Genomic DNA, 14,681 nt, shown 5'->3' on the forward strand with positions numbered 1-14,681 from the left:
GAACTGGATTATAGAAAATCAGCTTTTGCTCAATCCACGTTGAACAACAGATTGACGTCTGCGATATGGGTCTACAGTTAGGCACATGAGCCCTAGGACCCTCCTTGGAAACGAGGATTATATGCACTTTTTACGATAGCTTTGAACACTTCTCTGCTCCAGCTGTTTACGATAGACTATAGACAGAAGGAAAGCAAGTACCTTTGCATAGTCTTTAAAGAATCATTATCTCATCTGGTTCAGTCGCCTTTCTTCTGCTGAACGATTTTAGTTATTCTTTTCGTGATCGCTTATCGCAATGTCAATCACATCGGAACTCGTGAAGAATGTGGAAAAGAAGTATCTTTCTAAATAAACAAATCTCTACAGACGAAATTAGTTATTCCATCTTTTCTGTCATGAAGCTCTCTCAGTTTTTGTGTGAATTTTCTGACACAGCTATTGGATGGGGAATGAGCTTTCTAATCCCTCACAACCTCACGTAGTACAGACACGTCAAAAAAGGAGTGTAATAAGTTTGGATGTTATCTCCCGGTGATTAAAGTCTGGTGTTGGCTGCTCAGGTAATCTGAAATCTGTAAATTGTCGCCTGGTGTGTCTGCCATGTCAAAGTTTCAAAGCATATGTTCCCACCTTTACTTTCTGCATTACCAATGACTGACATCTGACCTTCCAATTAGCTTCGAAAAGTCAGGTAACGTTCTGTACGGTGTGTTCTTAAAAAAGCTGATATCTGCATCGCCTCTTCGTAAATATCCGCCGTATATCCATTGTACAGTATGACAGGCACTAGCAAACCTTGAACATTCTATTATCCGGAAGTTCTGACTAGATTCGCCAATCTTACAATTGACGTAATACTTTTTTTCCATGGTGCTTTTGCAGGACGCACAGAAACTGCTACAAAACAATGTTTTTAATGAAAATTCCTTCACTAAATTATAAATTAGTTCTAGTGAAAAGAGCTTACGTCCAGAAAGTCGTTTTTAACTCAGTAACTGTCAATGTTGCTCTCCAGCAACAGTAGTTCCCAATACACATTGTAAGTCCCAACGCAATTTAACTGGCAGCATTGCTCTTTGTCATCCACTGGCTTCGTAGAGTTGTCAGAGCCTATTACTGTAACTCAGTATTTTGTTACCAGATGATACATATCAAGCGAGTACATGTGCCTGCAGCAGTGACTTGCATTCAGTTACTTTGGCTGCATATGAGGGAAGACTTTCACGCAAGCGTTGACAGTTCGTTCTTATAATAAAAGAGAATACGACGCACTATTTACTACAAAAACACGCGGAATTAACATTTTTCCTCAAAAATTTAAAGTGGGGTCAAATAAATTGTTACTTCAATTACGACACAATTTTTACCAATGCTCATTTGTCTTTCGCGCCACGCATCTATTGTGATAAATTTAGAACAATCATCGTTTTACAACCACTGGTCAACGGCATCGGATCGTCCGTAGTCTTGTTAAGAAGAGTGAAACCCGTACAACACAAGAGTATCTTTGGTGAGGAGCTTTGTCTACGGCTTTACACCCTAGGGAGCGCATCAGGTAGATTACACGCACCTTTATCGATTTTTTCTGTGCTGGGGGAGACAGGACGTGACAGGGCGTGGTCTGGTACCAACGGCATCACAGTCCACGCACCCGCGTTACGGTGGGCAACCGTTAACGCACGACACAGTGAATAGGCTGGCTGCCATCCCATCAATTTACACCATGAAACCAAAACTGTCGACATCTACAGTTAAAGCATCTTTACTTCCAAAGCTCCATTTCACAGTAAGAAACAAATTCTGAAACGAGCTACACCATGTACCTTTCACTTGCTATTTTAAAGCCAGCCGCACATGGAAAATTCTTGTATCGTCTATTTTATGTGACACACATTCTAATCAAATTTAGAATGCGAGCTACCACTTCATTAAACTTGCCAGACGGATGCAGTATTAATAAATGTCGAGGGAGTCATTAATCTGAGTCGGAATCATAAATGTTTCAACAATGTTTAGTAACGCATTGGAAATTACCTAAGCAGATACTTCCAAAGCGGGGCCGGAAGCCTGGTGAATTTTACAGCACTGTCTGAAAACAGCAGCTGGCAATTCGTAAGCGGAACTAGCTAGCAGGTGTGCAGGAAATTCAATATTGCCGGTCGTAGAACATGGGTGCTTCACCACCCCCAATGCTGTAGCCGCAGCTGGGGCTAACACGAAGATTCGAAAAATACCCAAAGGGCTTCACTGTACTGAACAGCCAAGGGCTTCACTATTTATAGTCCAACAGGAAGCGGCGTGACTATCCCTTCTTTCTATCGAACAATACACCACAAAGAGAGTTAAATAAGAGATACGACGTTCTGAGCCGTACACCACAAAGAGAGTTAAATAAGAGATATGACGTTCTGAGCTGTACGTTGCTTTTCTCATGAGTCTTTTTTCATTATTCAATTGTTTAAATTATTGGGCCAGCGGGTGGTTCGAATGTAGAAAATTTCAACAACAGGAGTGGAAAAATTCTAGTAATATGTAAATAAAATAATTCATATTGAACACTACAGTCTAGGATAAATAAGTAACCAGGCAGCGCTGAAGAAATCACTCGATATGCTAAGAAGTGTGCCGTGGTTCAGAGAGAGCTGTCATCGCAACGAAAACTCTGAAAATTCGTACTGGGCTTCTCCGTTAGAAAGAAAACAATACATGTTTCTGTGTTTTTTGGAAATTAAACTCCTGAAGGGGTGAAATACGTGTCGGAATTTTTATGAAAGTATTTCGTTACATTAAAAGATATCTAAAGTTAAATCTATGAAAGCTGGTATTTGAATTCTAAAGAAATATGTTAGGGGATGAACGTTTCTATGGAAATATCATCACAAGAACTCGAAAGGCAGGATTAACAAAGACCTCGGACTCTGGCAACCAGAATCGTTTGTTGGTCTGAACTAGACTCGAAAAGACCATGCTTCCAAGACCTTAATTAACGTGCAAATTTACAAGATTTTGAAATTTGTAAACAATATTTCCATTAAATAAAAACAAAACAAACTGTGCAAACCATACAGTCTGCGCGGGCGATGCAGCGGACGCTAAACTAGGTTAAGATACTGATATAAACGCCTTGCGACTTCGAAACCGGTGGTAGTTCCGATAAAGTACTTCGGTTGGCGTTCCTTGTACCATGCAATATGCTTTCTGTTGACTACTATTCTATGAGTTAAGAATGAGTAAGACTCGAAAAGCAAACGTCACAACGAGCCACACTAGGAAAACAAATGCGAAATACGGGTAGAACACGAATGCGATTTTCTCCTACCAGCTAAAGGCGTTGAAAAATTTGTCTCCAACCCGTGTATTTTGACAGTGATTTTGCGACTGCACGTGTGAGAGGCCATACCGAGTGCACACCTGCACATGGCACGTGAGACGCACAAGACGTTACGTCATAACTCGCCGATGACCGCAGAACAATGGGGACTGGTGAACGCTTTCGACCTAGCGTGTCTGCCTTGTGCTGTAGATCAATCGGTTCCCGGGCTCTCAAGGGCATCGGCCGCTTGCAGTACATGGTACAGGGCACGTCATGAATGACGAAAACGATGCGCCGAAGACAGCGTTAAAGCATGCTTACTGCGTACAATGGTGGGAGGGAGGCTCGCAGGAGGAGAACGATTTTCTGTGGAGCAGTCATCAGTTCTCTCTTAGATTGGTAACTCGCTCAACATTAGGGTAATCAATCTTTTAACATATCGCCCATTTTTCATCTATTTTATTAATAAAATTTTCTAACCTCCTACTGTTCCACAGTAATGGTAATTTATAACGTAGGGGGGTAATTTTACTTTACTAAATTTGTAAATTATCGTTGGTTGGTGCTTACAGGCGCTCAACGCCGAGGTTATCAGCGGTACATTATGGTTACAGCTAGTTCAAGCATATAATAGTAATTACTTACGAAACATTTTGTCATAATTTTGAGTAAGCCTAATGCAAATGTTTCTACAGCGCCTACCACCCACCCACCCACCGTAAAAGCTGCAACGCCCATTAGAAGATTGTAAGGACCAAAAGGTTGACTACCAATGCTTTAGAGCAACGCAAGTACACATGCTAACGAATTACCTTCGTCGCCAGGAAGACACCTACATTTCACCAAAGAAGTCGCATGTACGCGAGTAACACGAAGATTATTATTATTATTATTATTATCCTTTTAAGAAAAAAAACAAAACCGTCCGCCGAAAATCGCCGGGTATACAGCTGCACTTTAGGTACTTTGTTTGAAGTAACCTTCATTAGTGACGACCGCTTATTCATTGCGGTGATAGGAACTGCTGTACTTAAAGAGATTGGTCACATGACCATGAAATTTGCTTGAAAGAACAATGTCCCCTGCAAAATAAACAAAGAGCTAACGATGTCTCCATCAAGATCCAAACAGTATATATGCTTTGTCAGGATAAAAGCCTTCTGAATATTCCTCAGAAGATCCTTATGTCGGTATTTTCCTTGTCTTCTTGCTTGTGTAAATCAGTTCGTTTTGAACTCGTGGCCGCGCCGTGATTCGCAACTGCGCAAGCGCAGTCCCGCTGAACGTTGTCCTGTCGCTAACAAGCGCTTGCGAACTATTAAACTTTCGAAAACTGCAGCGTGTTCCGTTGTGTTGCCATCCCCTTGGCTGCAGCTCATCATCTATAGAGGAATCGGAAAGGCAGTACGCGCCTAGCATGAATCCGTGTCCCTGACTGCAAAAGCAATCGCGATGGATCACCGCCGCCTACAGTGGGCCAGCGCAGCGCACACAACCGACTGCGTCCCTATGACGCCGCCCTGCAGGGGTGACGTAAGCGCGGCCGTTGAAAAGGCGCGCTGGCTGACGCGGTAGCCGCCCACGCAGCCGCAGCAGTCACGGGTGTACACTGTACTCAAACATACATGCGGCGCGGGCCCCACTCGTGTGCGTGCGCAGAAGCAATCGCTTTGGGCGGCGGCGGAAAATCCCACTCGCTCACATGGCTCGCGCCCAAACGCAGCCGGAGAGCCAAGTTCTTTACTTCCAGTTCGCGTCGTAATCTCGTAACCTGAAGTATGGACACGATTTGCATGGATAACTGGTTGGCGTAAACTGAGCGTGTCCCCGGCAGCTAGAGGCGGAGCGACGCGGCCGAAGACTGGAATGCAGTCGCCAGAGGGTGTGGCCGCAACCTGACTCCGCATCTCGCCAACGCTTTCCAACTGATCCGCTACTCCCGAACGACCCGTCTAGTGTCAGTTGACGATGTCATGTTATACGTTGACGATACACTCAGCAATCTAGATTACAGAATATGTAGTCGCCAATTAGGAAATCACGCAACACCATCTTTCATTATGCAGGGGGATATCCGATGTTATGTAACTTCATTGCTGCATTGTAAGTTGGCTTCTCGGGTATACATGTGCATTTACACATTTATCTGTGTAAGGCAATCATACAGTATACTAGTCTCTTAGGCTATTTCATAACAGCATAGTACCGAACAAGTAACCCGCGATATAGCCTCATATCTGATCAGATACTTCGTTGGCTCGTATCTTATTTACTGAATGATGGAGCAGAATCGTATCAAAAACCTCCCCAATCTCAAAAATCGTCAAATTTATCAAGTCTCTGTTATCTATACCCTTCTGCGACTCGCAGAAAAGTATGTATATACTCACTCTCTCTCACGCGCTTATCACCTCTGATACCCTTGCCGATAGCGACATAGATATTTTGTAGTCTCCAGACCACTCATCACTTTCGACTGCACAAGGATTAACATAAAATACAAATGAGGTCATTTCCGAAACTTAAGTTTTTTAGTTGTATTCGTTTCACAAAAGACGCATCGATACTGCTCCCAAATGTGAAATCGATCTCCCCCCACCTAACCGCGTATTACAGCACTGTGGCTCGGATGCTGCTCACCTACACTCCTGAACATTAAAAGTGCAGTACTATGAAGTGGTTGCGGGTTAAGGGACCAAACAGCGAGGTCATGAGAGTTCATCTGGAGTCAGCGACTTCATCTAGAAATGTAACTTAATTATGAGAGTATGTAGAAGTTGTAAAATAGAACTCTTGAAAGCAACATTGAAGCCAGAGCTTCATGTAAAGACAATTAAATGTGCAGCTACTCTTGTAGATCCCGTGTGGGCTGTATTAATCATACGGCAGCGAAACTTCGTAGATACGCTAATGCGAAACAGACTTACACTGGAAAAAATTTGTTCCAATTTTGACCACCAGGCGCATATGTGGAGCTGTGCAGCATCTCGTCGACGTCTCTGGTGCTCATACTGAAAAACTTGTGTAAGTGGCAGTTAATAACAAAAATCAACATTATGCGATTCTCAATTGTTTGACCTTTTGTGTCCACACCGCATTCCCAATCCATTACATATGGAAACGAAATGACACATGTTCACTCGGCCGCACACAACCGTAAATTCGTCACAGGCCTCGAGTCGCGAAATTAACTTGTTTGCACCAAGGCAAATATTCAAAACGGCAAGTCTGTAGTACCACAGACTATCAATCACTTAGCACGGGACTCATCATCGTTGGGACTTCCCTTACGCTGCAATAGAGAGGCGTCATCAGTGGTGTGTTTAACAACACACGGACACTGACAGTGACACCAACTAGCATTTTTATGGGTAAATTTTGCACGTGTTCAAGCGATGCTGCACGAAACACTTCAATTTAGCATACAGCTCATTTTTAGCAGCTTTCTCGGTATGTTGATTATGTGCTTTTTGCGAACTTCCAACATGCTGGAGTAATTGCAGGGCAGCAACTTGTAATCAATACAACGTAAAACAGCCGAAGCTGCAAATTTCAGTTTTATTTACTTGATGACTAGGTTCGGGTCGGGACCCATTTTCAAATCATCGCGGGAGTCAAAATGGTTATTTCCCCAAAATATAACAATTATGACAAGATAAGAAACATATACGTGCAAATGAACAGTTAGTGAGCATACAGACAACTTTCTAACTGAAACTTCCTGACAGATTAAAACTGAGTGTCGGACCGAGACTCGAACTGGGGACCTTTGCCTTTCGCGGACAAGTGCTCTACCATCTGAGCTAACCAAGCACGACTCACGCCCCATCCTCACGGCTTTACTTCTGCCAGCATCTCATCTCCTACCTTCCAAACTTCGCAGAAGCTCTCCTACGAACCTTGCAAAACAAGCACTCCCGGAAGAAAGGATATTGCGGAGACATGGCTTAGCCACAGCCTAGGGGATGTTTCCAGAACGAGATTTTCACTGAAATCGAACTTACTACAGCAACATTTGTTCCACGAAAACTTGGGCATAATTCTGGAGTCTTGACAGTGCTACACTGGAGCCCACTGCATCAATTATGCATAACTTTCCTGAAACAGCGGGTCTGAAATTAACGAGCGGCAACTCCTAGACAAAGAGCTAGACAAACAGAGACAGGAAGTCACTCTTGGACATGTCACAAGGGCACTTACCTGAAGATGAACCTGGAAAAACCTACATATATCTCATGGACATCCGACGGGGGACTGCGGTAAACATCGTCTTCCGCGGCAAAACATGAGTCACATCCGTATTAGTGTATTATAAACAAAAATATTCGTTCCAATTATAAAACAATACTTGAGAATACTTTTTTCCTTCGAAAATCGCCGAACTATGTACGGATAATCCGCATGTCATCGCGAGGCAATAGCATCGGCCGAAAATACGGGTTATATTTCCACGCGTGATTATTGTGCGGTGTCTAGCTGCAGATTCCCACGACCATCTCAAGGTCACGCAAGATGTGATCCAACGGTTTCACAGGCTCGGGCAGCATTCGACACGTCGCGGTTGGCTGGGGACCGCAAATCTGTTGCAGCAACGCTCCCTGCTCAGCACCAAATGCTGCATCCGAAAATTCATTTTAACTGGTACTCAAAATTGGCATCACTGCGATTCCATCCTAGAGAAATGAATTTGAAAAAATGATACCACGAAGTATCCAAACAACGGGAGCAGAGTCACCATGTCATTTACTGACCTTATCAACATGATCACTAAGTTATTTGGCTTTGCAACAAAGACACTGTGGAGTGTTTGAAGAAAGTGTTACCATCGTCTGAGTACAGATTCTTGCCGTAACTCTATGTATGCAGGAAGAAGCTAAAAATGTGACTCCAATATCAAATACAAAAATTGCGTTTTCATTAAACAAAGTATACACAAAAGAGGTTGCACACGTTTATTGTTAAACCCTTGACCAGGTTTCAATACATCTAAGAGTATCTTCTTTAGAAGGAAAGCCACATAAATTACATGACATTAACATCACAAACATGCATGTTGATCTAAGAAGCTATGGCAAACACACTGACAACTGGGAATAAAATCGTCCATGGAAACAGTAAAAAATGTTACAAGGTACACACATTTAATAAGCCGCACCCGTGTATCAGTTTTTACTGTTCCCAATGGAACACTTTATGTTCCATATTTTCTGCTGTCTTGCTTCAGCTTCTTAGCTCATCCTGTACGTTTACAGTTTTGACATAGGCCTAATGTAATTTATGGGACTTCCCTTCTGAAGAAGATACCGTTAATGGTATTTAAGCCTGGTCAAGGTTTTTACAATGAACTTATGCAACCGGTTAAATAAGTATTTTATTTAATGAAAATACATACACAGTAGCTGCTGTCAGCCATGTTTAAAATTGTGAGATTGAAATTATGATTTGTTTCTGATGAGTTACCTACAGAAATGTTCTCACAACAGAAGCTGTATACAGTGATAACAGAATATGATATTATATGCATGAGTGGATGCCTTAAAAGGTCTAAGCCAGAACCATATGTTTGGAACAGAAGGTATAGTAGATGACAGATTGAGATTTGGTATTAATTCTGTCTTCAACAACTAACCTTTTCCTTCCTGCAGCAGAGAAATTGACAAAATCAATGTAACAAAGCAAGCAGAACCAAGTACTTATTATGGCTATCCATACTGAATACCTCAGGTATTGTAATTTTCACTGTTTAACACATACAAATATTCTTCACACATAAAGCTCTATTAGAAACCATTTCAGTTCCATGCACCATTGATGAAATCATTGTGGACACACTTCCTGTCTGAGTAAGGCTTAAAAGTGTGATAAAGAATGGATACTTATTGATGTCCTCTTTCTACTGGTTATATAGGCTGGCAACTGGGGGGTCACAGAGAATTTTTCATTAAAGTATAATCTACGGGAACTGAGTAGAAATGAATATGATTAGGAATAAGTTAAAGTTTAGTTCAGCGAGCAGTTATGAAATGACAGGAAATGTAATGTACATTCAGCATCTCAAGCACAATGTTATTGGAGCTCAAACATATTGAGCTACCAGGAACCTCCTCCAAGACAACCAGCATCAATTCATTGGTCATGTGAAGCCTAGATTGCACTTTTCTCACACAACATCCTGAATGCCATTTTTTGACTTCCAAAAAGCATTTGATTCACTATCATAGTAACATTTATTAAAAAATAATATGATCATATAGGGGTTCAAATAAATGTGACAGAATTAAAGATTACTTGACCAAGGCAACACAGCATGGGTAAAAGTCTATATCAGGACCAATAGCGTATGTAACATGATTCGGGCAGCAATGTTGTCAGCACTCACCCAAAGTTATGATGGGAATGCAATGGGGTTTGGCAGCTGATGGTCCTACACAGCCAATGAGAGACAAGTGGACACACAATGTTTTGCAAAACAAGAGACAAAGGAATACTGTCACATTCTCACCTCAATATTCCACAACATCTGAAATCTGAGCACATCTGGAAGACATGAGCAAGTGATTTGACAACCTAACCAAAACCTCTTAACTCATGATATTGGAAAACTATAAAACATTTACAATTCACAACAGTTCAAGCTGCACTACTAGTTCCCAACCTAGCCAGCGAATAAGCGAGTCGTTTCAATTTTGTGCTACAAATTCACTGCCTCTATTCTCACCTTTCACTGGTTACATGTAAGTACCATTCCATCCTCTACCCAAACTGGCACATTGCCAACCTATGAGCAGCACAGAAACACCTTCATGACAACCACTGGTCCTGATCTAGTGTGTCACCTCAGGAGGATTGTCATGAAAAGAAGCAAAAGGAACTTAACAAGAACCCTTGCTGTTCAAGTTGTAAACTGATGACCCGAAAGACAATATTAACAGAAACTTTACACCTTTCGCAAATGATGCACTTAGGCATACCTACAAATAAGTACTATCTGAAAAGGCTCCTGAGGTATTAGGATGGATCTTTCTAAGATGTCAACAAATGAAATAATATAAATCAACCATTATAAAGCTAAATAAAACTGCCGAGACCCCCCCCCCCAAAAATGATTTTTATATACATAACACAGAAATTTGGTTGGCTTTCCCAAGTCTCAACCTAGATCTTAAGGTATATTACTCATCATTCTGTTGCCGAAACATTCATTTAAGCAAATAGATAGCTTTTATGAGGCATTTACTGGGTGTGTCCCTTGACAACCAAAAATCATCACTTGATCTGACGTAGATCGTAGTTAAGTCTGTCACAACAACCTACACAAAAAAACGCCAAAAACAATGCCGATGATGACACCTCTGATCAAAGAAGGATGGCTTTATCATGAAACCTCCAAGAAAACAACTTGACAGTGCACTGTAGCTAAGAACCGGGAGCAAACCAGAAAGTTACATGGATGCATATTTCAATATATACATAAATTCTCTTCTATAGATTAGGCATAATACAAACAGAATTTACCATTTAAAAATTAAGGAAGTTATGTTACAAAACAACACTAACAAGTTCCTCCTCATTTACTTAACTCAGGCAAAATAACATATTAAAAAATAATCGTGATGATGGTTTCTGTCATTGAATTATGCTCTATTATTGTGAGATGAAGCAAATGCCCCAATTGGGCATGGAAAAATCAAATCGTGTTTGGAATTACATTTGACACGAAGCTACCACACTCTCCTGATTAAAATAACGATACTCTGCTGATATCAACAGACACCAGAGCAAAATTGGGAGTGTCAACGACTACCAATAATATGATGCAAAACAGATGGCCAAGCAAAGCAAAACCTCAAATTTCATTCAGGTAGAAATTTAAATGAGTGGGATAAGATACATCGACTTTAGCCGTCAGCACCAAAATCTGACACAGTCGCCACTCAACTTAGAGCAATAGACGTTGTTATAAAACAGCAACAACAGGTGAAACCCATTTCACTAAATGACAATTACTATTTACACTGTTTGTTAACAGTTACACACCAAGGCGATACCACCAAGTGACAAATAGCAGCTAACAATTAGCGACTAGATTCACATCCAAGATGAACCTGAAACTATCAATAACAAATATCTGAAGAACTGATATTTCACATAATACTCACTCCCAGTAATCTTCGACTGATTTATATATGTCGTATGCAGTCAGACGTGATTTACCGCCTTCATCACTTGAATATCCAGCATCTTGAACAGGAGTTTCTGTGCTAGTCACTACATTTCGTGGCTCCACCTCTTTCACAGTAACTACATCAGTATCTTCTTCACTAACTGAGGCTCCATTCACAACCGTTCTTCGGCTATAAGACTTCCGTGAAGATGTTTCTTTCTAAATGTAAAATAATTATGTTACTGAACTAAGATTAAAACAGTAAGCTTAATTTGCTGCTTTATCAACATGGTATTATGCATCTGATTCCAGTTTTAAGTAAACAAAATCAGCAAATCCAAACAATGTTTACAGCAAACATTGCACTTACCTTCCTATCAGTATCAGAGTAATCGGCAGACGCGTCGCTGTCATTAGAAGTTTTGCCAGCTTGTGAATAACGAATCTCTGTAGTTTGCGTTTGAGTGACGCGTGTAACAGTGCTGGATTGTTCACTTTTTTCAGCTGAAGCTCGAGTTCTACAACGTAGGGAAATAACAATCTGTAGCGAACGTTTCATCGGACAACATAAATAAAAATTTCTGTAAGTATAAAACATAAAAACAAACTACTAACCTGGTTCGCAAGCTCCTCCTGCGAGTTGGAGTGTCAACACCAGATCTCCTCAGCGGCGTGCCTGACCGCAGCTGGCCGCTCTCTATCAGTTCATTTATGTCATTGTCAACATCCATTTTGAGAGTCCTACAAAATTGGTCAATGTCTAATTAACATTTATTTGCTACTAAACACCAATTTACTTCCACAGCGGCATGAGTAAACGTCTTAACGCACGTCGAATGTGCGGCACTGTTAAGTAAAGGGCTGACACACGCCCCCTTCACACAATCACTGATAAACAAAACTTTTTCTCCAATAACGTTAATTAGCAACACTCATCAAACAATGATTACGATTCCTCTGTTGTTGCACAACGTTACAAATTTTGTATCTGATGTTAGGTGTAGCGCTGTATGACGCATCCACAGTAACGAACGGACCAACTTTAACAGAGCTATTTACAAACTGATGTCGTAATTACCCCAACGCCACTTGACCAGAGTTATACACTGCAAGGCAAAGTTAAAACGCAAGATGCAGCGCCATACGCGGTGAACTCAATAACTAAAAGAAGTAGTCACAACTCGGAATCGATTGAACGACTTAGCCTCGATTGTACAATCGAAGTTGAATACGATAACTGTGGAACTATAAAGGCCACTCAACAAAGCTACTTAATTACGCTATTACAAATTCATATTCGGTACTAAACAACGATTACTACAAAGAAAGGTCGCATAAAGTTGAAACCGTTTTTTGTAATAGTATACTGATTTCAATCACAGAATAGTCACCTTCAGCGAAAGACTGAAGTCCAGTGGACTCATATAACAATGTTTGAAGTTGTATGTGGTGCATGAGTCTTGCACTAAAGATCACTCTGTGATGAAATCGAAGTGCAATAATAAAAAACGGTTTCAAATTTGTACGACTAATGCTTGAATTTCCTTTGTTTGCAATAACTGTTGTGTGGTCGTTTTGAACAAATCTCCTAATGAAATCCAATAAAAAAACTACGATTATTTTTCCTTGTCTTAATTTTTCATGTCATGCTCTGCTGCCCCTTGATAAAAGTATGTCTGAATAAAATGTTATGTATTCACAAAAACTTGTGTTCTCTGTGCTTACACCTCAACAAGATATGGGCCCATATCCGTAATGGATTCTGATCAGTATTCTTGACTTGTAAAGTGAAAATACTATATATGAACAAACCCGTTTGGCGAAGGATGTGCAACATCATTTAACTTAAAATTTGTTCATACCGTGCGTGTAATGGCGGAAAAAGGAGGTACAATATTCAAAATTAGTAGGAAAAAGTTACACTGACGTACATAATAATGATTTAGTCCAGTTGAAGATATAGAAATGCTTGCAATGCGTCATAGCATAAAACAAGGCTTTACAAAAAGTGGCTGGATCATATACTTCTACAAGTTATTCATTACAAACCCACGAAGCTCAACCACTATTAACATGGATAAATTAAGTATTGAAGGTTGCTTAGAGAAACCAAACCCAGTTACAGAAGATGCAAGTGTAGCGCGAAATTCGACATATAACAATGGTTTAGAACTATTTGTCAAACTTTACAGCAATGCACTGCATATTTGTACGATAATTATGACTGAAAGAACCTTTAAAAAGGCAAACCGGTTTGCTTCCACTCAAAAAGTTTGAGAGAGCTTACACGTAAGTCTTTTGGTATTTCTCAATACTACTTACATCAAATTTGTTTAAAAAAACATGATAATATTGTTACCCATATGTCTAAACTGAAGACTTTGTAGAATTGTATGAAACCAGGAATGAAGAAAGATCCTATGAATTATTGTGAATTACTTCATTTATTTTTAATTTGTAAGATTCTGTGACCTATATAAGAACAATATGTTTCGTTCTAATCTAACTGGATGCTCTTGTCTACAAGTTACAGAACAATTGGTAATCTGACATAACTGTATTTATAAAAAGCTTCTACAAAATAGCGAAAAATGATATACATTTCAAAAGGCACTTACATTACGTACAGAATTCTGCAAAAAACCAGAACATGTTATCAAACAATTTTGAAAGTAGATAACAAATAGAACGCCAACGTAAGTAACGAAAAACTATAGTTTTGGAGTTGATGATGTGTCAGGTAAGAAATGGAGTATGGAGTTGCCTTGCTGTTACGTCAATTTTCACGATTTCTGACTCCAATAAATTAAATGGAGAAGGGGGCAACAAGCCACATTAACGATGTCAAAAGAAACTTTAATACATTTGAACAATTTTTGTCAGAATATACTGTTACAACTGCAGATGGAACTTTTCTTGAAGCGATATATAAAATATTTTGTATATGGAAGGGGCAATATGTGAAAATTTCCTGAAATTAACATTGGCAGATATTTAATATCAACCAAAAATTTAGAGAAATTTATTTTCTGTTTTCATTTCACAGGATAAAAATCCACTTAATTAATCTACATTTTCAGAATATATATTCATTTGTGAAATTGTTTCAAATATTGTACTTTAGCTACGTCAGAGTAAGCTGATCCGTGACAGTTGCTGTGGGATAGACCTGGCAGCTTTGTGGGCCTACCTCAACCTGAA

At 40.1% G+C, this 14,681-nt stretch overlaps 1 protein-coding gene across 2 annotated transcripts in view; it reads right to left on the reverse strand.

Annotated features, from left to right (window-relative positions):
• LOC124772990 (klaroid protein-like) overlaps nucleotides 1–12,556 on the reverse strand; it is a 176,490-nt gene extending 163,934 nt beyond the window's left edge. Inside the window, exons 1-3 of one of the 2 annotated variants that reach the window (XR_007014455.1) lie at nucleotides 12,096–12,556; nucleotides 11,851–11,998; nucleotides 11,476–11,699 (exon numbers count right to left, since the gene is read on the reverse strand). Coding sequence is in view for 1 of the 2 variants with exons in the window: in XM_047249365.1 (XP_047105321.1) it covers nucleotides 11,476–11,699; nucleotides 11,851–11,998; nucleotides 12,096–12,211 (488 nt within the window). In the remaining variant the exon portion in view is untranslated. The remainder of the gene's footprint in view (nucleotides 1–11,475; nucleotides 11,700–11,850; nucleotides 11,999–12,095) is intronic. The other variant, XM_047249365.1, reaches the window with a different exon arrangement.
• Nucleotides 12,557–14,681: the final 2,125 nt, after the last annotated feature.

Source organism: Schistocerca piceifrons, chromosome 2 (assembly GCF_021461385.2).
Source record: "Schistocerca piceifrons isolate TAMUIC-IGC-003096 chromosome 2, iqSchPice1.1, whole genome shotgun sequence".
In the NCBI taxonomy this organism is placed as follows: Eukaryota; Metazoa; Arthropoda; class Insecta; order Orthoptera; family Acrididae; genus Schistocerca; species Schistocerca piceifrons.